Below are 24,836 nucleotides of genomic sequence, written 5' to 3'. Positions count from 1 at the left end.
ACGGTATAATGGACTACATCTCGTGTCTATGTTGTAAAGTGAAAGAGATCAGTGACTGTAATGTCTTGGCAGGGGAGAGCTTAGCCAGACAACACAGGATGGTGATGTGTAAAATGACTCTGGTGATGAGAAGGATGAAGAGAACTAAGGCAGAGCACAGGATAAAGTGGTGGAAGTTGAAAAAGGAAAAATGTGAAGTTTTCAATGAGGAGTTCATATGGGCTCTGGATGGTCAGGAGGTGCTTTCAGATGACTGGACAACTACAGCTAGTGTGATCAGGGAGACAGGTAGGAACGTACTCGGTGTGTCATCGGGAAAGTGAAAAGTGGACAAGGATACTTGGTGGAGTTCAGGAGTCTATACAGGGAAAGAGGTTAGCTAAGAAGACGTGGGACACAGAGGACTGACGAGAGTAGACAGGAGTACAAGGAGATGCAGTGTAAGGTGAAGGTAGAGTTTGCAAAGGCCAAACAAATATAGGAGGACTTGTATGTTAGGTTGGACACTAAAGAGGGAGAAGTGGATTTGTACAGGTTGGCCAGACAAAGAGATAGATATGGGAAGGATATGCAGCAGGTTAGTGTGATTAAAGATAAGGATGGGAATCTATTGGCAGGTGCCAGGAGTGTGATGGGATGATGGAAGGAGAACTTTGAAGAGTTGATGAATGAGGAAAATGAAAGGAAACAAACAGGTGAGGTGACTGGTGTGGAAAAGGAAGTAGCAATGATTAGTAAGGTTCAAGTGAGGAGGACGTTGAAGAGGAGGAAGAGTGGAAAGGCAGTTGGACCTGATGACATACCTGTGGAGGCATGGAAGTGTCTAGGAGAGGTGGCAGTAGAGTTTCTGACTAGTTTGTTTAACAAGATCTTGGAGAGTGAGAGGATGCAGAGGAATGGAGGACAAGTGGTGCCAATTTTTAAGAACAAGGGAGATGTGCAGAGCTGTGGCAACTACAGAGGAATAAAGCTGATGAGCCAAACAATGAAGTTGTGGAAAAAATCTAGCAAAATCTAGAGAGGTAGCAGTATGCTCTGGAAAGCACACAAATAAGGAATAAGTTCGGAACAATGGAGAGTGTGGAAAAGAAGTGAAGAGGTGTGTGCAAGCAGATTGGAACGGGTGGAGAAAATGGATGGAAAGGTGTTCAAGACGGTGGTGAGACAAGCGATGTTGTTCGGCTTAGAGACAGTGGGACTGAAGAAAAGACAGGAGGCAGAGCTGGAGGTAGCAGAGCTTAAGATGTTGAGGTTCTCTTTGGGAGTGACGAGGATGGACAGGATCAGGAATGAGGACATCAGAGGGACAGCTCATGTAAGATGTTTTGGAGATAAAGTCAAAGAGGCAAAATTGAGGCGGTTTGGACATGTTCAGAGGAGAAACTGTGAATATATCGGTAGAAGGATGCTGAGGTTGGAGCTGCCAGGCAGGAGGTCTAGAGAAAGACCAAAGAGGAGATTTATGGATGTAGTGAGAGAGGACATGAAGTTACTGGGTGTGAGAGAAGAGGATGCAGAGGACAGGGTTAGATGGAGGTACACGATTCGCTGTGACGACCCCTGAAAGGGAACAGCCGAAAGGAAAAGAAGAAGAAGGAAATAAAATAATTCAAACCAATATTTTACCCTAATATGTCAGATTTCTTGGCTCAAACTTTTATTTCTGCTAGCGAAACAGCAGTCCCCATATGTAGCACTTTTGAGTGACCACTAGATGTCAGGTTATCAATGGTGTAGTTAAGCCTGGTACTGTGGCCACTAGGTGGTAGCTCTGCACCAGGATTTCCTCCTCCCAGGTCGTCGAAACAACAAACCGAACTACGGAGCAAGCGGGGTGAGGAGAACGTCCGAAACCGCCTCTGACCGCGACTTTTAAACTCTTTTTTACCGAATTGTAGTGGAATTCAGACGGAGGCTATATAAGAATAGTAAAAGTTACGGTTCTGCCGGGACTATATTTTATAATAAGGTAAGTTAGCTGTAAAATGGCGGAGAGCTATCTGGAAGTTAGTTGATTTGTATTTTGCTAGCTGTCTCGTTAGCCAGGCTAGCTCCAGATGAGCCCAGAGCGCGGATGTCTGCCTGAGCCAAGTCGCTTCGCTAGCTCGAGGTTCACGGCTACTTTGGTTGTTAGCAGGCTAACGAGGTGTGCGAGGTGCAAAATATTTACGCTATAACCGATCAAGGCGTTTATTGTTCTAAACAACTTACTTGCACTTTATATATTTGTAAACAAAGTGTTTGTGGCTTATGCAATACGGTACTGGAACTCCCGAGGCAAGATGGAGGACGCAAGGACGTGATGTTTTTTTAGGTAACGTTAGCAGTAGCAGTTAGCATAGCTAACTGAGGTATTCTGAGCCCATTATTTGCAACAAACCAATAACTGTTATTTGGTTTAGCTTCGGGCGAGCCCGGGATCTAATTCATGGCAAGATAGGAGACAGTTACTGTCCTCGGAAATATATACGACTGGCGTCATTGTGTACTAGCTGATACTAGCTTGCGCTAGTACAGTAGGATTTGCGTTGTTTTGTTATTATGGTCCAACTAGGATAGTATTAGTTAAGGCTGGTATGTTCTCCATTTCTAATGGGAACGCACTGTAAAATACTGTGGCGGCTTGATCAGCACATCACATTTCGTTACCACTGAGTTGTGCATGCTTACTACCACATTGAAGTAACGTTAACGTTTGCTGATTTAGAGAGACGCCGAAATCGTCGCTTGCTTAGCTAGTGGGGCTAACACAAGCAGCGCACCGGTGTCAATTTTGACAGGACCCGAAAAAGAGCGTGTCCCCACCGGTGTTGTTCGGGGGACCTGAGCCGGTACTCCGTGGCATAGTTGACTTCCAGGAATCTAGTCAGCTGCGTTTTACAAATGCCGTTTAATGTAAATTAGTCTAGTCGGGCTTCGCAGGAACAACTTTATGAGATACACTGCTCGATTTGGCGCCACTTTTTCAGTCTACACCCATAGAATTTCGTCGTCTTGTCATGTTGTTTCTGCTCATGAACGTGTTTAAGGAAATGGGCACATTAACATATTATTAAACCAATGAATATCCGAGATCAGTTGAAACTCACGTCGTAACTACCTTACAATGTAGGATTGATGGTTTTGAATGGGTCTGTGCTGCTTGACTGTTTGCTCGAGTGGGTAATTTTACGTTGGTTATTTTATATAAAAAATAAAATGTGGTCCGTATTTGGTATTTAAATTAATTTGTGAACACAGTGGACCCAATGAGTAACGTTGCACTAATTGATATGCAATAGTTTTCTTAAAGGTAACACAATTTTTGAAGAGTGACAAGCATGTATGTCATTCCAGCCTGTACTACAATTGAAAGATGAACTCACTGTACCTAAAGTACATGTATAAAGGGTGGAGTTTTTGCATTTTCATAACTTAAGTTGCCGATGAAGGGTTTTTTTTTTGTTTGTTTGTTTTGCTCCCCTGGTATTTTGGGCATTCGCATTTTTTTTTATTGTAGATCAGTTAAGAATACTTAACTCAAAAGTTGTATCTGCTACCAGCTTTGACATAAGGATATGTGCTGTTAATGTACACATCACAACCATGCAATAGTTTCACTGAGGCCTGCAGTATCTTGTTGATGTTGATAGAGTGTTTTGATTGGCTGAGACGTGTATGGGGCGGATAGGGCAATGCCATATTTGGCCACTGAGGAAGACAATCCAGTCTTCCTTGTGTGACGTTGTCTGTAAACCAAGGGGAGCACAGAAAGAGAGGGAGCCAATGGTTAGCCAGCTGAGTGTGACAGGATCATTTATCCCCGCCCCCTGTTACCATGTGAAAAAGTTTTTTTCAAAGAAACATTTGTTCACTACAGAGAATGTGATTTCTATGGCCATATACTTATTTCATGTTTTCTTTTGTAGCAATATTTATTTATTTAATATTGACGTGTACTTTTGTGGCTTAATAAACTATTATGTTTCATGCTGTAGGTCACATGCAACTTTTCCTGTCTTGTATTTTCTGAGGATCTCAAGCCAGTCACAAGTTGAAGTTATCCAGAAGATGTTACAGAAATGATAGCACCACCAGAAATACCACCAGAGTTCTCCTTTACCCAGTAAGTGCTCACCATTTTTTAATTTCATGTTTAGTTAAATGTTGATATACATTTTTATTCTATCTTCTTTGTGTCCACCAGGGATACAGACACTAGATTCTCTTCAGACACAGAATTCTCAGAGGATCCTGATGGAAGGAGTGCAAACCCAGCTAAAGGAAAGGTATAAGAAACACAGGATATCCTAAAGAGTAAACACAGAGCAATTGTTTTTTAATTTATAGACATTTATATAAAGTTAGCTTTGTCTTAATCTCTGTAATGATTCTCACACTACATTATTATTAATTTGGTCTTTTATTTGGTTTCAGGGAGGAAAGAAGGGTAAGAAGGCAGCAGGAGAGAAAGGCAAAGGAGGGAAAGGAGCTGGCCGACTAAATGGCCACCACCAGGAGAATGGCATGGAAAACATGATGCTGTTTGAGGTGGTCAAGCTGGGCAGAAGTGCAATGCAGGTATGAAAGACATTGTCATTTTTAGCAATTAAAAAGTAGGGTCTTTGTAATTTTTGTATCCTAATTTAAAGTTTATTACCTGTCTCCCTGCAGTCTGTTGTTGACGACTGGATTGAGTCTTACAAACATGACCGAGATGTTGCACTTCTCGATCTCATCAACTTCTTTATACAGTGCTCAGGGTGTAAAGGTATGTATGTGTCTGTTTAAGTCATCCTTGTCTATGATCTGCTCCTATAAAAAAAATCACTGAGGAAAACGGAGTTCTGTTTTTTACAGAGCCACTCAGAAATAACTGGTACTTTCTTCTCGCTCGGTTTGTCTTCTTTTTACTTAGTAAATTGTCTTCTGTCTAACCCTGATGTGCTTATCAGGTGTGGTCAGCGGAGAAATGTTCCGCAACATGCAGAACTCTGAGATCATCCGACGAATGACAGAAGAATTTGATGAGGTAACTTTTGCAACTATAATCATTACCATATTCACCGTAAACCACTTTAAAGCCTGTTTTACATATGAACTCCGAACTATTTTATAAGAATTCAGCCTCGGACATTGTACGGAGTGGCCTTTCACACATGTAACTCACAGCGGGACGCGCCAGAGTGAGAAGCGTCCTCACGTGCGAAAATCTGCCCAATTTCTGTGCGTGATCAGCACGCCCACTTGCTTGCTTTTAATCCTTTTAGAAGATTTAGGACAGAGCAGCATTCTACACGCACAAGCTCAAACACTGCACGAAGTATATAGTCCGGGTAATGTCAGACAGTGTTTTACTTTGGCACTTGCGTGCAGACATACAAAACCTAAAGTCAGGATATTGTCAATATTCCAGTGAATGTCTGAAAGGGGCTTGAGTGTAATTTTATATATCAATCTTAAAATTATTGCCAAAGAAAAGCATGCAGGAGAGCATTCTAATTCTAGTAAAGTGACATCCTAGAATTTACTGATGTCTTTTCCTTCTGTCCCCTCTATAGGACAGTGGTGACTACCCTCTAACAATAGCAGGGCCCCAGTGGAAGAAGTTCAAAACAAGCTTTTGTGAATTTATTTCCGTGCTAGTGCGCCAGTGTCAGTACAGTATCATCTATGATGAGTACATGATGGATACAGTCATCTCTCTTCTCACTGGTCTATCTGACTCCCAAGTCCGAGCCTTCAGACACACCTCAACACTGGCAGGTGAGTGTGTGTGTGTGTACGTGTGTGTGTACGTGTGTGTGTACGTGTGTGTGTGTGTACGTGTGTGTGTGTGTGTGTGTACGTGTGTGTGTGTGTGTACGTGTGTGTGTGTGTGTGTACGTGTGTGTGTGTGTGTGTACGTGTGTGTGTGTACGTGTGTGTGTGTACGTGTGTGTGTGTACGTGTGTGTGTGTGTACGTGTGTGTGTGTGTACGTGTGTGTAAGAGATGAAGATGGAGATCTGATTGTCAGTGCTGAATTTCAGTCATGTGTTTTTGGAAGAGTGTAGTTTAGTTAGCTGGGTGGGAAAAGTAACAAGTTTGCAGGATTGAGTGGGTACAGTTACCTGGCGGCACTTGGCTTTACATACTAAATTTAGGGCCTTCAAAATTTTTTAGACTCCTTTCTTGTAGCTTGAGAGAGGCTACTCGTTTGCTTTACGATGAAAGTATACAGTTTCCAGTATTGCTTGCAAACAGCTTTGCTGTAATGGTTGTTAATTTTATTTGTTTTAATAACAGTTTTTGGAATAAGGGGGCACATTTTTATTTGTGAAATTCAGATTCCCTGCATATTTTCTGTTTTTTACACAGAACTGGAAACTTTAAGGATAACTTTGGTCTTTTTTTTTTTTTTTTTAATCAAGCAAATTGTTCACAATCATCATACAGAGACTAAAACCAACTCTGAATTTTCTATACTCACATTTGGTTGTTGGCTTGCAGTCTGGATTAGCTTGTTTATTTTCCATAGACTTTCCTTTTTAAATAGCTTTTTCTTGAACAACGTTTTCTTATGCAATTTTTCACAATGCTTTAATGGTCGGTAAAACATTTGGTTTTGTTCTGTGGTGCAATTTGTTTTTATGTGGCTGTTTTGTTTGTTTTTTCATTTTGCACTTTTGAAAGCTATGAAGCTGATGACAGCCCTGGTGAATGTAGCTCTTAACCTGAGCATCAACATGGACAACACCCAGCGTCAGTATGAGGCAGAAAGGAATAAAATGGTAGCCAAAAGGGCCAATGATAGGCTAGAGCTGCTCCTGCAGAAACGCAAAGAGGTAAGGGTAGTCACGTCTTGTTATAAATTCCTAGCTAAGTATGTGGCGCTTGTATTTAGACATAGTTGGTTTGTTTTTGTTTTGTTTTTTGAGCAGGGGTTTGTTAATTTGTCAGATTTATTAGTGTATGTGTCTTCATCTTAGAGGTAAGAGTTGACCACTTTGGCAAAACTCTCATTCATATTGTCTATAAGTTGTGGAAGAACAAATGAAAATTACTGAGGAGTAAAAATCCCATAACCAATAACTGATTCTTAGTTGGGCAAGCACAGTGCAGCTGTCCACAGCCTTTTTAATTTATTAAGCCCGATCTAAACCCTAACAGCAGAGTGTCTTCTTCACTGCTTAAGACCTAAAAATCTAATAAAATACAGCACAAAATACACATTTTCTATATCTTGACAAATTGGGTTAGTACCAAGTGAGAAGCTGAAAGTGCTCTCTTTCAGGTTTATTGAATCAATTCTTAGTCCAACACTTACGCCAAGTCTTGGAATCTAATTTCCAGCACTAATAAACAATAAATAATGCAGCTACTATGTAAGTTTATTTTATCACAATGTGAGAAATTTGTATTTTATGGCCAGACAGGCAGATTTGTTTGAAAAAGTTGTAAAAAAAAGTTTTTATAAAAATAAACAAAGAATACATGCAGGTGATTAAATTTATGATTGCCTTTTTACACAAATCATGTAAAGCACCAGGAACCTTTAGTTGCTGTTTGAAGTATTTCACATCACGTACTTACCTTTCTTCACAATTAAAAGTAACCTCCATGCATCAGAGTGTTAATTGAATATTTTTTAATTATGGACAGAATGGGATGTTATTAAGCATAATCTAAGTTGACGACAAAATAAATCACCTATGCAGTATCATTGTCTATCGCTGATTAACAATCTAATGGAAACAACACTCAGCCCTAATGGCAGCATTTCCTTTTTGAGGAGAAATAAATTTTGAGGAGAATTATCACCAAAACTAAACTTTGCTCATCCTCAGGTACATCTTACTACAGGTCATTTTGTTAAAACAAATCACGAGCATCACATTGACATACAAGTACAGCAAGATATAAAGTAACACAAGTGTGTAAATAGTTTCTAATTACTTGAGCTTATAGCCATAAATCTGTGCCTAGTTTGAACTGCAGAATTTCTGTAAGTAATGAAATTGCACTGACTGTGACTTAGTGCTGACTGTTGTTCTGCTAGTGTTGTCAGTTTATTAGGTTATATAACAGCAAGTCCCACCGGGCATCCATCTGTTAGTTCACTCTGCCATACTACAGTAGGGTGGCATAGTTGGCTGTCACACATATATCTCATTACATTAACAATGGCTCCAGGTTATGACTTACTGTAGCATTCTACAGACTCAGGCTATATGTTTGAAAAAATAATAGTGCTCATGCCTTTTTTTTCCCCTTTTTTTTTTTGCTGTTCATTTCAGCTCCAGGAAAATCAGGATGAGATTGAAAACATGATGAATGCAATTTTCAAAGGAGTGTTTGTTCACAGATATCGGTATAGTTTCATATAATGCACACCCATTAACAAAACTTTAATACTTAGGTGTTGACACTGCTGTCAATAATAACTCTTGTTTACCAAATTATGTTTTAACAGTGATTCAATAGCAGAAATTAGGGCCATCTGTATAGAAGAGATTGGAGTCTGGATGAAACTCTATAGTGATGCCTTCCTCAACGACAGCTATCTGAAGTATGTGGGATGGACGATGCATGATAAGGTGGGTCATAGGAAGTTTTTTGGCTCCTTTTTGTTTTGTTGAGGTCTATGAACATTTTCACTCTATTTTGCTGATTAGACCTTCTCAAGTAGTTAAACCATTATACAAATAATTAATAGAGCCTTCGGCTTATGGTATTCACTTTTGCTGGCTTACTCAGCCAGCAAAAGCGAATACACCTGTATTTGTGTAGTCTTACAAGTTTTGGTTTGTAATGCTTGTCTTTTCTACATTATATTTATCCAAGGTCTGTATTTATAATTTTTGAGAAACCCTTTTCATATTGTCAAACATATTTTAAACAAATGACTGACTGCTGCCCATTTCTGGAACAAAATGGCTTTGTTCTAATTTTTGATTCCAGCAAGGTGAGGTACGTCTAAAGTGCCTGACAGCTCTACAAGGTCTCTACTACAACAGAGAGCTCAATGCAAGATTGGAACTCTTCACCAGTCGCTTCAAGGTCAGCACCACCTGCTGGACAACTTAGACATAATCCAAACCTCACTTTTTCTTACTATCACACTCTGGAAGGACTGGACTTGTCAGGCCCTCCAGGATATTGCAGAACTTTTTGTGATTGTTGAGGCCTAAAATGCGGGATTATGGCAACAGTTTTTCTAAAAATCTTGCAACGTATGCTGAATTTTAAAAAAATTCTGACCCTAAATTGCCTGTAGGTGTGAGTGTGAATGGTTGTCTGTCTGTGTATGTTTCTCTGTGTTGGCCCTGAGACAGATTAGCAACCTCTCAAGAATGTACCCCACCTCTCACCCTGTGACAGCTGGCATAGGCTCCAGCTCCCCCCCACCAAAAAATACGCTACAGATAATGGATGGATGCTTTAAATTGCAAGGTTGCACAGAATTCATGCAGTATTGGCTGAATAAATTGTTTCGATCGCAATTCCTGGACAAATGTGACTAGCAGTCTATGGTCTTACATTTTAGATTCTACTGACAGAACTACATACATGGATCCAATTACTCCTTATATCAAAGTAACTAATTAAGTCTGTCATTCCTGTGTTTCCATAGGACCGCATTGTCTCTATGACACTTGACAAAGAGTATGATGTTGCTGTACAAGCAATTAAACTACTCACTCTAGTTTTGAAGTAAGTGGTTGTTTTCCTAATGTTTCTGATTCAGTGCTGTTCTCCAAACTTCTGTGTTGCTTATCACATACCAGAGATATAGTCTGTATGTCTACATGGTACATTAAGTACATGTGTTCTACTTGAAGCTACTTTGTAAAGCTGACTGACTCTTCATGTTTGTCTCTGCAGTAGTACAGATGAGGTGTTGACCCCTGAAGACTGTGAGAGTGTCTATCACTTAGTCTACTCAGCACACAGGCCTGTTGCAGTTGCAGCTGGAGAATTTCTCTTTAAAAAGTACGTTAGACATAAATCTAACTTATTACTGAATATGAGTTAAAGAGACAGTTGACCTGGGAGTATCAGGAGTCTTGTTTGAAATGTTGCTCTGTGATTAGTCTCTAGCTTTTTTCACACTGCCTATTTAACGGGGGTTTACCATTAACAATGAATGAGGTTTATTAATGAGTGCATTAAATTGCACAGATGGTCATAATATACATATATACAAGTGTTTAAAATTAACAAGGGAACAAATTTATTTATGTTTATATTGTTTATTGTATTTATTTTAGTTGAGTATAAATTCAGTGCTTCACCCATTGAGGCATGGACTCCAAAAGATCTCTGAAGTTGTCTTCTGATATGAGGCACTAAGACTTCAGAATAATATTTAAGTTCTTTAACTCCCTAAAGGTACCCTATAAAACAACTTGTAAAACAAAACAGTTGTAATGTTCACTAAAACCTCTATGTTTCAGCCTCTGTAGCAGATAGGACCATTAAATAAATAACATGAGTTTAACTGCCTTTCCCCTAAAGTCCATTAGAAATAATTTTTAAAAATCTATATACCCCAAAAAGTTCATTTGTGGCACTGAAGTAATGTAAGATACCTGTGTGAATTTATACTCAACTAAATTTAAAGATGCCAGTAAAAATAGGGTTTCTGTATACAAAGAGCTTGTATTGGAAGTTTAATTTTACAAGTCATTTGTCAATGTACTAAATGAATTTAATTTTGCATAAAGTTGAAAGATGATGTGGTTGTGGATTTTGTCTGATGCCCAAATAATCAATGATATTTCCAAAGACTGTTCAGCCAGCGGGAACCTGAGGAGGAAGGTGCTCCCAAGAGGAGAGGCAGACAAAGCCCCAATGCCAACCTCATTAAGACCACTGTCTTCTTCTTCTTGGAGAGCGAGGTATATTATTGTACTTGCTTTTTAGTGTCATAGATAAGTTGTTTGTCTGCAGAATGTAACACTAAATAATTTCTCTTTACATTTGTGTGAACTCTCTTAGCTACATGAACATGCAGCCTACCTAGTGGATTCCCTTTGGGAATGTGGTGCAGAGCTACTGAAGGACTGGGAGTGTATGATCAGCTTACTGCTAGATGAACCATTACCAGGAGAGGAAGGTATGGCAGCCTGCTGTTTATTGCTGGTATACAGTAGAGGGCATAAACATGCTATTAATCCACCATTAATATTTTGTTTGTTTTTGTAGCTCTAACAGACAGACAGGAGACAGCCTTGATTGAAATCATGCTGTGCACTGTACGTCAGGCTGCTGAATGCCACCCTCCTGTTGGAAGAGGCACAGGGAAAAGGGTAAGAGTTGCTAGCACACTTAGAATTGTCAGCCATGATTGATTAAAGGTTGATTCGGTTTTTCATAAAGTAGGCATATTCTTAGATTGACTTGATGATAAATGCGTTTAACCTTTATCATAGAACGGAGTCAAAGAAAGCACCTAAAAACATACATCTCTAACAGCACATGCACTTAAGGATTGTTTTCTATACATGATTAATTTGGATCCCTGGAGAGTAGAGAATTTGGGCTTTTAAATGTACTGATTAGCCCAAAATTTAAATTACCTCCCTAATATTGTGTTGAGCCCTTTCTACTGCCAAAACAGTGCTTCACCCATTGAGGCATGGACTCCAAAAGATCTCTGAAGTTGTCTTCTGATATGAGGCACTAAGACTTCAGAATAATATTTAAGTTCTTTAACTACCTAAAGATACCCTATAAAACAACTTTAAAAACAGTTGTAATGTTCACTAAAACCTCTATGTTTCAGCCTCTGTAGCAGATAGGACCATTAAATAAATAACATGAGTTTAACTGCCTTTCCCCTAAAGTCCATTAGAAATAATTTTAAAAAATCTATATACCCCAAAAAGTTCATTTGTGGCACTGAAGTAATGTAGGTGGGAGTGTAATTCTTCATCATGATCATTAGATGATGATTATGTTAAGAATAGTAAAAATACTTAAAGATCACTGTAAATCTGTCCATTGAAATGGTTTTGGGGAAAGCTGTCTTAATTGGGTTAAGTTGCAAGGTAGGACCTCCATGTATTGGACTTAAATTTCCAGCACATCCCAAAGATGCTCCCTTGGGTTATTTCCATGTTCCTCAAACCATTCCTAGGGCTTAACAATAAGGCCTGATTTACAAATATTCAGTTTTGCAGCTTAAAACCTTTACATAACATCAGTGAGACTAAAGGCCCTTTTGAATATTGCATAAAAAGATAATTACAGGCAGAAGTGTTATTTAACAATTTTATTGCATCTAAATTAACATGCATTGCATTGTGGTGAATACATAGGTTGAAACAAGAAAATCAGTTTAAAGTCATAAAAAGCATTAAAATCTTTTAGTGAAATCACATTTAATGAAAATGTGATTAATTTCAAAACCCTTCTACTGATATACCCATAAGACCTGCTGTTTTGGAAACGCTCTGACCCAGACTTTTCAACAAATTGATTTCATAAACTGACTGTTGACTTGATGTCTACTATATTTACCCCTTGACAGCTGCCATTGATTGTTGACACTGACAAGTGATTGTCATTCACTTCTCTTGTCACATGTTATAATGTTGTGGCTGATAGGTGTATAATATGTGATAACTGCACTTTAGTGTTTGTACTTGTCGGGTCTGGAGTAACAAAATAAAAAGAACAAGCAAAAAATAGGTCTGATGTGTCAGTTTTAATTTCTCTATCTGACATGGGGAGATTCATCTCACTATCTAACATTTTGATGTACATGTTATTACACAAAGAAAATGTCAGTAATTGCATGTGTAAATGCAAACTAACTGTGACAACTAGTATCTAACTTTTTGTACTTGTTATCAGGTGATGACGGCTAAAGAGAAGAAGACTCAGCTGGATGACAGAACCAGGATAACAGAGCTGTTTGCTGTGGCTTTGCCACCTCTACTAGCAAAGGTTTTTTACTTCCACTTGATGATTTTAACAAATACTCCTGTTTACATAGTGTTATTGACAGTTTTACCTGTAATAATATTACAAGTACAAGCACAAAACATTCTAAGTACTTTTTCAGTCGCAGGCTTTAGATTACAGCCTGCAAAGTACAGCGCAAGTACATTGAACTTACTGTGCATCTATTAGTAACGACGTTGTACCACCACCGTACCTATGGATACACATTTGTTACAAGTTTGCTTATTGTTATCAAGTAACAAATATTTGTCTATAGGTAGGGTGGAGTTAAACCATTGTTACTAATAAGTGCACAGTAAGTTCGCTGTATTTGCCCTGGAAGTTGGAGGCTGTAATCTAAACCTAACCAAATATTACAGGTACACCATTCAGAAACAATTTGTTTCAACATTACTTTTTTCGTCACCATGGCAATGATTCATTTGAAATTCATTCATTTCATATTATATTCATAGTCATGGCACACTTGACTATTTGTAGCACCAAAAAACATTAAGTTAGTTTTGAAGATGGAAGTACCTGCATTCAGTAGCTGACAGTATTACTGTTACTTTGATTTCGTCGCGAGGAAAGGTGATAAGAACATTGCTGTAACATGTAAATTGTGTGCAGTTATGGGTAAGACTCTTTTCCCCTGCTAAAGACACAACCTCAAACACCTTGAAAAACTAAAGATATACTATACATAGTACAACAATGTAAATCTTTTGGAGATGTACCCCAACAAAGATAAACCCGCAGCGGCCACTCACGATTGCTGTAGCTCTTAATAGCTAAACGACTAACACTAAAATGTAATTGTTGACAGAAGAGTATAACGAGCTACAAAGAACTAATGATGCTTGTGGCTACATATGTGATGGAGGAAATGTTGCCCATTTCCACTAATGACTTTCCGTCTGTCTTTCAAACCCAATACCTATCCTTTTTGGAAAGTATTATAACAGATAATGCAACAAGTTACATCTGACAGGGAGTTATAGGTAATAATAATATGTTTGAACCAAGTAATGTACTAAATTTTACGAGCCTGACACTGGTGTTGACTTTTAAGTGTGTCTTTTATAAATCACAAAGCATCATTATGTTGAATGTTTTACAGTACGCAGTGGATGCAGAGAAGGTGACAAACTTGTTGCAGCTGCCTCAGTTTTTTGACCTGGAAATTTATACTACAGGACGTCTGGAAAAGGTAAACCATTTGAAAAAAATTCCCAGTCAATTTAACTAATCATTTTACTATTATGTTAATTAATTCGTTTTGGTCATTGACTGTTATAACACACGATGTTGCACTTTTTCTTTTTAAACCAGCACCTGGAATCCCTGCTGCGTCAAATCAAAGAAATTGTTGAGAAGCACACAGACACTGAAGTTTTGGAGGCCTGCTCTAAGACATACCATGCCCTCTGCAATGAGGAGTTCACAATTTTTAACAGGGTGGACATTGCACGATCCCAGCTGCTGGATGAGCTGGTAGACAAGTTCAACAGGCTACTAGAGGATTTTTTACAAGAGGTAGGAGTAATAAGATGCCTGTGGGAACACTTGTATTAATTTTTTTTCACTCTATTGTCCTTTGGAAAGGTGGACCTTGTTCTTATGTGCAAAGTCTCTACCAACTGATCAGCTTGTTTAGCTGTTTTTGTCTTGCACAAGTACTTCAGTTTGTGACTGCACATTAAAAATCAGATTTATCTGCATAGGAGATTTATTTTCCATCTAAAACTACAATAATTTCACTTACTTTTCACTTTAGTTTTTTTTTATTAAGAAGAGCAGTCTATCTTTAGTAAAATATATATTAAATAATATTTATTTTATGATAAACGTGTGTCTTTGAGGATTTTTTTTATCCCTCTAAGTTATATGAAGCACTTAATTAACTAGACAAGTGTATAAAAAACAAGTATTACTGTACATTAACAGCAAATATGCATACGTTTTAGATTATATTTTTATTTATCATCCACTAGTGTGGGATGATTTCATCTTAAGAAGCGAACATTTCCATCTGCTGTAGATAATGTGTTTGTAACACATTAATAAACCTATCGATCCATAAAATTTAACTCAGTTGCTTAATTTCTTTTTCCAGGGTGAAGATACAGATGAAGATGATGCTTATCAGGTTTTGTCAACTTTAAAGAGAATCACAGCCTTTCACAAGTAAGATTTTTCCTGGAGTAATGTACTATTTATTTATTTGTTTGTTTGTTTTTTATTTATTTAGACTGTCTTCTGTGTGTTCCTGAGTTAGAGCAATAACTCACCAGTGAATCTGATTCAGACTGTCATATCTGTTGCAGCGCACATGACTTGTCGGGGTGGGACCTCTTTACAAGCAACTTTAAGTTGCTCAACACAGGCATAGAGAATGGAGACATGCCAGAGCAGGTTGTTAAATATATACGTGCATCAAATTGTCACTTTCTGTTTAAAATGGGTAAATATTAACCAAGCTGGAATTGCCTTTTTGTTTTTTGTGAGCAGATAGTCATTCACTCACTGCAATGTACCCACTACGTGATCCTGTGGAATCTGGCCAAGTCATCTGAGGGCAGCTCTAGGAAGGTGAGGTCTAATGCCAATTTCACCATTCCATTCTGCACTCTTTGAAGAGAACCGAATATGCTTTAAGTGTAAGAAAATGCTAAAAAAAAACTGTCTTTTAAATCAGGATGACCTGGTGACCCTGAGGAAGCAGATGAGGGCATTCTGTATGATGTGTCAGCGCTACCTCACCAATGTCAACACAGCCGTGAAAGAACAGGTAACATACAGCGGTCATTCATGTTATCTACATTGTTTAAAGCCACTAAGTGCCACTACCCTCTATTAGCTGTGTTCATTTGGTATGAATTCTGTGATTCAACCGGATGCCTCTACCTCACAACTAATGTAGAAAGTCAGAATTTCTATGTGATTATGCTCAGACGCTGCCTAGCTAAAAAAAATGTAAAAAGAGATTTGCAAAGAGTGCTTTTGTCTAGGGCTTGTGTAAAGTTGCTCTCAACTCATCATCCTGTCCTCGCTCCCACAGGCATTCACAATCTTGTGTGATCTCCTGCTCATCTTCAGCCACCAGATGGTGTCCGGAGGCAGGGAACACCTGGAGCCCCTGGTCTATTCCCCAGAGGACTCACTGCAGTCTGAACTGCTGTCCTTCATCTTAAACCATGTCTTCATAGACCAGGATGATGACACAAATAGCACAGGTAGAAATGCAAATGCACACATTCAGAGGCTCATTTATTTTCTGCTTCCCTCCAGTAGCCAAGGAGAGAATTTTTAAAGTCTTTCAAATTTGCCAGTGTGAAGCTTGTATAACTTTAAAGTCTTTTGTATTCTTTCTAATCAGATGGGCAGCAAGATGATGAGGCAGTAAAGATTGAAGCTTTGCACAAAAGGAGAAACCTCCTGGCTGCTTACTGTAAACTGATAATCTACTGTGTGGTAGAAATGAAGACCGGAGCAGACATCTTCAAACAATACATGCGGGTACGTAAAACCTTTTGTCACTTAACAAAAAGGTGTTTATCATTATAGCCACAGATTGTACTATTTATCAATACTGGGGCGACTTGTGGATTTTAAAGTTCATATTTGGCTTTGCATAAATGCATGTGGTCTGAATTTGATTTTATCTTGTATTTGTAGTATTACAACGATTATGGTGATATCATCAAAGAGACTATGAGTAAGACTCGGCAAATTGACAAGATTCAGTGTGCCAAAACGCTCATCCTCAGTCTGCAGAAGGTCCGTATACACCGATTTGCTCATTCATTTATTCAAATTATTTAATTCAAACCTTTTCTTTATTTCTCGCATTTTAAGAGACTGGTAAACTAATGTTTCACATGTGCATTACTGCTAGCTGTTCAATGAGATGCTGTCTGAACTGGGCCATGGGTTTGACCGCTCCTCCTCTGCATTCTGTGGAATCAAAGAGTTGGCTCGTCGTTTTTCTCTAACCTTTGGTCTTGACCAAGTCAAAACCAGAGATGCCATTGCTATGCTTCACAAGTAAGACACAAGTTTTTTTCACAAGTTTTTTGACACTTAAACTGTCATGTCAGACAAATTTCTCTTAAATAATATCTTTATTTTTACTGGGGTTTGTAGAGGCTGTGTTTGTAGAGAAGTGATGAGATATTGCACTGTTGCCCATTCCCATGCTTGGAAAGTATTTTTGAGGAATGTGTGAAAACAATGTTATGCATTTCAAGGAAACAGGAGCAACTGTGCTATAAAAACAAAACTTGTTAGCTACTGTTACTTTTATAGGGAACGTTATGTTAAAAAGTTTGAGTCAGGCATTTTGCAAAGAAGCTAATATATGCAGATTTGCTTTATTAGCTAATGTATCTACTTACCTAATTAGCATATATATAACATATTACTTAGTAAAATATACGCGGTATTTTGCACACATTTAGGTATTGAAAACCACATAGAATAATACAAGATATTATTCTATCTATCTATCTATCTATCTATCTATCTATCTATCTATCTATCTATCTATCTATCTATCTATCTATCTATCTATCTATCTATCTATCTATCTATCTATCTATCTATCTATCTATCTATCTATCTATCTATCTATCTATCTATCTATCTATCTATCTATCTATCTATCTATCTATCTATCTATCTATCTATCTATCTATCTATCTATCTATCTATCTATCTATCTATCTATCTATCTATCTATCTATCTATCTATCTATCTATCTATCTATCTATCTATCTATCTATCTATCTATCTATCTATCTATCTATCTATCTATCTATCTATCTATCTATGTTAAAGGTAGCAACTTTAAATGGTTGAGTACATTTGCATCCTGACCAGTGTATATAAATATAACTTCACGAAAATTCCACAAAGGTTAATCTTTGGTTTTTGTTTGACTTTTAATTTTTTTTTCTCTGCTCCGTCTCTGTACAACACTTAGGGATGGTATTGAGTTTGCATTTAAGGAGCCTAGTCCCCAAGGAGAAGGAGGCCCTCCTCTTAATCTGGCTTTCTTGGACATCCTCAGCGAGTTCTCCTCCAAGCTTATGAGACAAGACAAGAGGACTGTGTAAGTTTTTTTTAATTTTTTCTTCTTCTTCTTCTTCTTCTTCTTCTTCTTCTTCTCCTTCTCCTGACTGGTATGAGGCTTCAGTTTCTCAGTGCAACAGGTGTTTGTGACAACTGGTACAACTGGTGTTTCTGATGTGTGAATAGAGGCTGTGTGTGTGTGTGTGTGTGTGTGTGTTGTGTGTTGTGTGTTGTTGTTTTTTTTTTTTTTAACCCTCCAGCTGGAATGTGCACTTGTTGGTTTTTTTTGTATGTGTGTAAAGTTTGTTCTCTGTATCTATGAATGCTTGATTTTTGTTTTATTGTTTCTTTGTGACCTCTTTCTTCTCATCAGTCACATGTATCTGGAGCGCTTCATGACGTTCCAGATGGCACTGCAGCGAGAGGACTGCTGGCTCCCTCTCATATCCTACAGGAATTCCTTACAGGCTGGTGGTGACGACGATACTATGTCAGTGATGAGTGGCTACTCCAGCAGAGGCTCTTCCATTCGCTCTAAGAAGACCAAGCCTCCTGCTGTTACAGCTGGAACTTCAGCTGCTAAGAGAAAGCTGCCAGAAGGTATAGCGCTCACGAAATCAACTAAATTATTAATGATGTTAAATATCTGGCTTTTCAGTGAGGTTAACATTTAAAATGCAGACATCTGCATTTTTTATTTATAGCTTTGCAATTGTACATCAGCAATACTTATATTGTGAACTATAAACAGTTTAAGATCCTCAGCATCTATCAAACACAAACACCCTGAAAAAGGGTTTTTGTGAGAACAACATCTATTATAATACTGCACAACAATATCAAAAGCGGAGTTGGACCCCAGATTGACCAAGGTGCATTTGTGTCAGCCTTGTTGTACCAACCCAGCTTATGGGTGAGGACATATAACAGCAGATGGTGAGAGAGTAAAAAAGAGTCATAATGTCACTTAAATCTGTCACTGTCTGTTCAGGTGTCTCTTTATAGCCAGTGATGTCTAAAGAACACTAAACCTTGGGATTCCCAAGGTCATTGAGCTTTCAGTGATTTCATTTTTTAACTCTCGCTGACAGAAGCAGGACAGAACCTTTTTCTAAGATCTATTTAAACATCTTACAAGGACAAACTGAAGAATTCTTAAGGCAGGGAAAATACCTGCCTTAGCATAAAGATACATTTGTTGTTTTTGTTATCATTGTTTGTAATGATAATCCTGATTTGGTCATACTTTCTTTTAAAACTCAACATTGTTCAAGGAACTGTGAAGAAAATTATGAACTTGTGCTGAATGCTATTCCCCTCAAACAAGTATAAAATAAAAAAGCATGTACAAATTTGTTGTTAGTTTTTCTCACTCTGCCATTTTCCTTCTAGAGGAAAGCAGCAGCAGCAGCAGTGAGGTGTGGCAACAGAGCATGCAGGCCTCAGTCATGATGCATTCCCCTCACCTTACGTCCACTGTCATGCGAGACCCTAAGAGAGGCCGTGACGACAGCTATATGGGGGTTTATCCCCTCCCTCACGACCAGCAGCAGCCTCACCAACACCCACAACACCATCAACAGACGCCTCAGCACCACCAGACACCACTGGATTACAAGTATGCATAGCTCAATGTTCTATTTCGGAGTCGTAATGATGTCATCAGCTCACGCTTTGGTAGAGGACGTGTTACAGGAATCACATGTCATTTAAAAAGAAAAAAAACTGTTTAATTTACAAGTCTGTGAACTGGTGCTTTCAGTGTTGCTAACCTAAATGTATTCTTTATAACCTACCCACTGCATTTCCTGTCCCTTCCTCCTTTTGGCTATGGCACATAAGTAAAGTGCGTGTTTTTTGATCAGGCTGCAGCTTTTTTATTTGTTATCATTACAATTTAATGCTTCCTGCTGTAAGATTTAATAAATTTATCTAGGTTCACCTCCAGGTACATTATTCAGCTTGGTATATCACTTATACTGGAATATGGGCCAGAATACATTAGACAAGGTTTGCTGTAATTATGCATTTGTGGGCTATTACTTTACAAGGCAAATGGCAGCAAAATGCAGGCACTTAAAAGTCTGTGGCCCTACTGGGACAATGACTGGCTAGTTCATTTATCCAACCTGACTTTTCTTAGGCGTTAGGCCAGTGAGTTATCTCTGTAGTTCTGACATTCCAGTTAAACCATCTGACATGTGGGTTACAAATCAAGGTACTTCTGTTTATTTAGTTCCCAAGTGACGTGGATGTTGGCTCAGAGACAGCAAGAAGAAGCACGCCAGCAGCAGGAAAGAGCCATGAACTATGCCAAGCTCAGGACCAATCTGCAGCATGCTATGTAAGACTCACCACTGCACATAAAATTGCCTGTGAAAATCTCATTAAAAGTATGAATCTTTAATTATAATATTTGCTCCTGCAGCCGTCGCGGCACTGGGCTCATGGAAGAAGACGAAGAGCCAATTGTTGAAGATGTGATGATGTCATCGGAGGGTCGTATGGATGACCTCAATGAAGGCATGGACTTTGACACAATGGACATTGATCTGGTGAGAGATTCAACTATTAAACTTAATAGTTGAAGATTTTTTATTTGTTGTTGTATTTGATTTAGTAGTTTTTAAAATGTTCCATTTTTAAAATAAACTGAATCTTGAATATAGAATATGCGAGTTTTTAGGGGATTAACCAATTTATCAGCATTGAGGAGTATAGAGAAATTAAGTAAAATGCCAACCTACTTTTGAGACGATGACTGTGCTAGAAAAGCTTGTAAAGTTGTGTTGATGAGCTTCAAGGAGAAAAAACTTTTAACATGCACTACAACCCAAAAACAAGATAATTGGCGATGTCTGCATTTGTTAGTGGAGGTGTATCAGGACCTGTAATCTAGTCTTGTGGCCAAGTCATACGGGTTTACTTAATTTCTTTCTATCTAGCCCCTTCTCCATCTGTTCCCTTCTCTGACAAATTTGAACGTGATTTGAACTAAATTTTAGCAAAACCTATGAAAATAACCATCACAACAATCACACGTAAACAGACTGGATCGATCACAAGGTGGCGCCATTTCCCAACTTTTAAGATGATTTGATGTCACTTCATGTTCTCTATTGTACTGTTTACCAAGCAAGTTCTGTCCTTGAACAAGATTCCATACAAAATCCTGTAAAACCTAGGTGTTTTTTACTTCATGTCATAATTGCTTGTCGTGTAATTACTTCTGCCATCACCTGTAATCCTCTGAATTACCATATTTCTCTCAAAAGATAAAACTCCATAACATAGCCGGATTAAATTTATTTTAGATACCTGGTGAAATTGCTTTTGGCCATCAATAGCTTCTGTCATATCACATAAAAAGTTTGGTTTTATGCCAATGCCAGATACATCTAGAGATTAATGTATTATTTTACACTCCCAGACTGGATGAGATGGAGAAGAAGCAGCTGCTCAAACCCATTTTTTTTCTGTACTGTATACAGAGAACAGCAAATTCCAAATCTTGAAGCTGATTATAACCCAGTAGCTAGTGTGATTAGTATCTACGTCACCTTTTATTTTTCTAGTCAATTTTTCAGTCAAGGTTTTTAAAATTTTGCAATATAAATGTAGCTCTCAGTTTAACAGACTTTAATGGCCCTTTAATATATACTTTTATTAACTTTTGATAACTGATTTGGTTAGCAGATAACAGTTAATAGTGATCATCCCTGTAGTTTTTGTTTGTTTCGCCAAAAAGAACAGAGAACAAACTAAAAGACAGACTGGCTGGGGGAAGAGTATCTGTTTTCTGGTTTTTACAAAGTTGATGACACATGTACTATGTCAGCAGCCTTTCAGTGGTTGGTACAATATGAGGCTACATGACTAATTTATTTGACCATTTTTCCAGCTCCACAGAACCTTGTACGATGAGTGTAAATCCAGAACAAAATTTTATCCAGGATAAATGTCTATTTTGGATGCTTCGGCTAGTGCTGTGTTTCCTGTATGGCTTTGGGAGCTGGTAATTTAAGAGGGTGTTTTTTTTTTTGTTGTTGTTGTTGTTGTTGTTTTTCAGATCATCTGTTTTAAACACTCTTTTTTTCCTCTAGCCTCCCTCTAAGAACCGTCGTGAGCGGTCTGAACTCAAGTCAGACTATTTTGACCCTGCTTCTATCATGGATGAATCGGTAAGAAGCTACAACACTCTTACTTAAATTAGTTTCACCTCTGTTTTAAGACTACTGTACCTTTAGACTGATGGCCTACTTTAAAAGTTCAGTTATTATTTTTTCCAATATGTTGCTTTTTCTCTTACTGGACTTTGAAACACAGTGGCCTGCAAACACTCTCTCCATATAGAGCACCATGCGAGTGCATTTTTGGGGTCAACTACACAACAGCTTAGAACACGTCTGCCTCACATCCATTTTTTTCCCCTCTCTGAATCACGCTTCATAATGTTGAATGGCTATGTGGTGTAGATTAGAATCTACGCAACAGAGAGATTCAAATGTGTGTCAGTTTGACAGCAGACATGTTTGAAGGTACTTTTGTTTGTTTCTCAGTTTGTTTTAATAAAAAAAAAATGTGATTTGTTTGTTTTCTAGGTCCTTGGGGTGTCCATGTTTTAAGCTAATATCCAGATGATTTTGATGCTGGGAAAACAGAAGATGCGCTTTGTATTTAAAGAGAATTTTAGGTGCGAAAACAGAAATGTTTTCTGTAAGAAAAACACAACAGAAAACAAAAAAAATCTATCTGGCTTGTACTCCACGTGGACCAATGACAACCCACACTCAGTGTTGCTTGCTCAGAGAGGACTTTGTTTCAAATATTTACTTTTATATTCTTGGGTAAGCTCTTCCTGTTGAGAAATAGTGTAACAGTCCACTTCCAATCCTATTAGAAATGAGACATGTCTGAAGAAAAACCCATAATAGCCTTTTATTCTTTCTTTATTTTCTTTTTTTTTTTTTTTCTTTTTTTTTTTTTTTACAGAAATGAATTGGTGTGTTTAACTTAAACATTTTTGTTTGTCTAACCCTTTTTACAATTGTAGTAAGTTACCAGGTTTGAAGTAGTAATTTATAAACGGATGGTAGTAGCTTGCTTGTACTGTGTTAGCCAAGTGGATGGAGGGTTTTTTTTCTTTTTTGTTTGTTTGTTTTTCTCCCCCCTCTCTCTTAACATTGTTTTCCCTGCTGTTGGACCTGATTTTAAGGTCTTGGTAACCACTGGTGGTTAAGATGGTGAGATGTCAGTAGACTCAGTCAGGATTTCTTTATGCTGTGAAAATCCCCAACGTCAGTTAAATACTTCACACTAGGACTGTAAGTCCTAGAGCTTACCCCAAGATCTGGACCACTCCTGACCTGCCATCTACTAGTGAAATGTGCCCCCCCATCATTGAGCAGAGCTTTATCCCAGTAGTGCTATTATACAGGCTCTGGATAGAAGCAGCTCTGAAAGAAAACGACATATTTCTTTTCTCTTAAAATCCAGCAGGCGAAATGGTATCTCTCTACATTTTAAATAAAAGTTATATATAAATCGGTGCTGATTTTATATATGTGCTTTTGGGTTTTTTTTTATTTTCAACTTTTCAACCTTCAGTCACAGAGTTTGAGATATGTGTAAGTAAAACAAAAAAATGAAAGCATGTGAAAGCCATGCATCAAGGAAGATTTTTAAATTTGTATTTTTATGTTTTTTTTCTTTCGTTTTTTTTTCCTTTTTGTCTTGATAATGTCTTCGGGTTTGTACCTTTTTTCCTACATGTAAATTAGTTTGGATAAATCAGATGAAAAGACTTGTGAAATTCAGCTTTAAGGTTTTCTGAAAATTAAAAGTCCTGTCACAGAATACTTAAATATTTCAAATGCTAAAAGTAAAAGGTAGTTGATCAGACGATACTGAAGATGAAAGTTTTTCAGCAGCGCTGTGGCAGCTAGACAAAGCTTAGATTTTGACATATATTTGTCACAAGTTTTAAAGAAATGTTTTGTCTACTGAGGTTTTTATTTTGTAGTCATTCCATGCTTAAGCCTTAAACATGCTTGTGAAGGTCACGTTCTCTCACAGTAATCTTCCACGTCAAAGGATCAGTCATGTTTTAAGGTGGATAATTGGCTTCTTTGATCATGAAACACAAGGTGGTCTGATGTAATGTGATAAAGTAGATGAACAGCCTATATGTGTTTGCCTAATTATTTTATGTAAGTAAAAAAGAAAATTCTTTTAAAGAAAAAGTACTGTTTATTGTTTGTTACCTACCACTACATTGGTATAAATTCTTATTAGATCATGTGTATATATACAAAATTTACATTTTTTTTTTCTTCCTTTTGGCCATTTCTGTGTTTTATTTTCTTTTTCTGCACTCTTGCCTACACTCTAAGTTGTTGTCTATTATCCCATCCTTTTTCAGTCACTCTGTTTCTGATTTGTACTTGTCTGGAGACAGTAACTTTTGAATAAAAATCAACACATTTCAACTGTGGCACTTTTTACTCACCATGCTGAATTTTTCTACAGTAACACTGGGATTTCTTTAAGCCAGGCGCATAGTTCACACTCTTAGTTTTTTCTTCCTTTTTTTTTTTTTTTTTTTTTGTTATTTTTTTCAATTTTCGTTTAAATAAAGTTTAGTTGCAATAACTGCTGTGTGAAAACTTCCCTTTTATGGCATAAGGGGGCAGTATAAGCTAGGGATAAGCCGCACGGTAACTCTTATTAATACACACAACTTTTCCATAATGTTGAATAGGCTAGGTGTATGTATGTGTCAATGCACATATGTTGCTGATTGTGACAGGTTTTACATTTGTGTTGACTATCAAAAGGGACAGTAACTA

The 24,836-nt window shown here is 37.8% G+C and overlaps 1 protein-coding gene across 4 annotated transcripts; it reads left to right on the top strand.

Moving 5' to 3' along the window:
- Positions 1 to 1,776: 1,776 nt before the first annotated feature.
- Positions 1,777 to 24,476, top strand: stag2b (STAG2 cohesin complex component b). Of its 4 annotated transcripts, none has more exons than XM_067518563.1 (34): positions 1,777 to 1,834; positions 3,978 to 4,105; positions 4,187 to 4,268; positions 4,417 to 4,560; positions 4,654 to 4,750; positions 4,935 to 5,011; positions 5,541 to 5,745; positions 6,654 to 6,805; positions 8,258 to 8,331; positions 8,434 to 8,557; positions 8,922 to 9,020; positions 9,595 to 9,674; positions 9,846 to 9,953; positions 10,750 to 10,861; positions 10,962 to 11,079; positions 11,169 to 11,272; positions 12,822 to 12,914; positions 14,035 to 14,124; positions 14,247 to 14,450; positions 15,031 to 15,101; positions 15,242 to 15,329; positions 15,426 to 15,506; positions 15,613 to 15,705; positions 15,976 to 16,150; positions 16,294 to 16,433; positions 16,593 to 16,694; positions 16,813 to 16,961; positions 17,900 to 18,028; positions 18,362 to 18,588; positions 19,381 to 19,606; positions 20,225 to 20,332; positions 20,417 to 20,543; positions 22,092 to 22,169; positions 22,590 to 24,476. In XM_067518563.1, the coding sequence occupies exons 2-34, from the start codon at positions 4,062 to 4,064 to the stop codon at positions 22,611 to 22,613; spliced, it is 3,825 nt and encodes a 1,274-aa protein (XP_067374664.1). In that variant the 5' UTR covers positions 1,777 to 1,834; positions 3,978 to 4,061; the 3' UTR covers positions 22,614 to 24,476. The 4 variants fall into 4 exon arrangements, with proteins under 4 accessions (XP_067374664.1, XP_067374666.1, XP_067374663.1 ...); XM_067518565.1 differs by having other exon boundaries at positions 1,791 to 1,969; positions 4,014 to 4,105; XM_067518562.1 differs by having other exon boundaries at positions 1,791 to 1,969.
- Positions 24,477 to 24,836: the final 360 nt, after the last annotated feature.

Source organism: Channa argus, chromosome 10, assembly GCF_033026475.1.
Source record: "Channa argus isolate prfri chromosome 10, Channa argus male v1.0, whole genome shotgun sequence".
In the NCBI taxonomy this organism is placed as follows: Eukaryota; Metazoa; Chordata; class Actinopteri; order Anabantiformes; family Channidae; genus Channa; species Channa argus.
The sequence above is the reverse complement of the archived record's forward strand: the minus strand, read 5'-3'. Positions and strand labels throughout refer to the sequence as shown.

What these genes read in the sequence shown, in the direction of transcription:
- stag2b (XM_067518563.1), top strand. Translation starts at nt 4,062, where the DNA reads ATGATAGCACCACCAGAAATACCACCAGAGTTCTCCTTTACCCA. An exon ending in GAAGAGGCACAGGGAAAAGG is followed by an intron (nt 11,273 to 12,821) that starts GTAAGAGTTGCT and finishes ACTTGTTATCAG; the next exon opens with GTGATGACGGCTAAAGAGAA. An exon ending in ACACAGCCGTGAAAGAACAG is followed by an intron (nt 15,706 to 15,975) that starts GTAACATACAGC and finishes TCGCTCCCACAG; the next exon opens with GCATTCACAATCTTGTGTGA.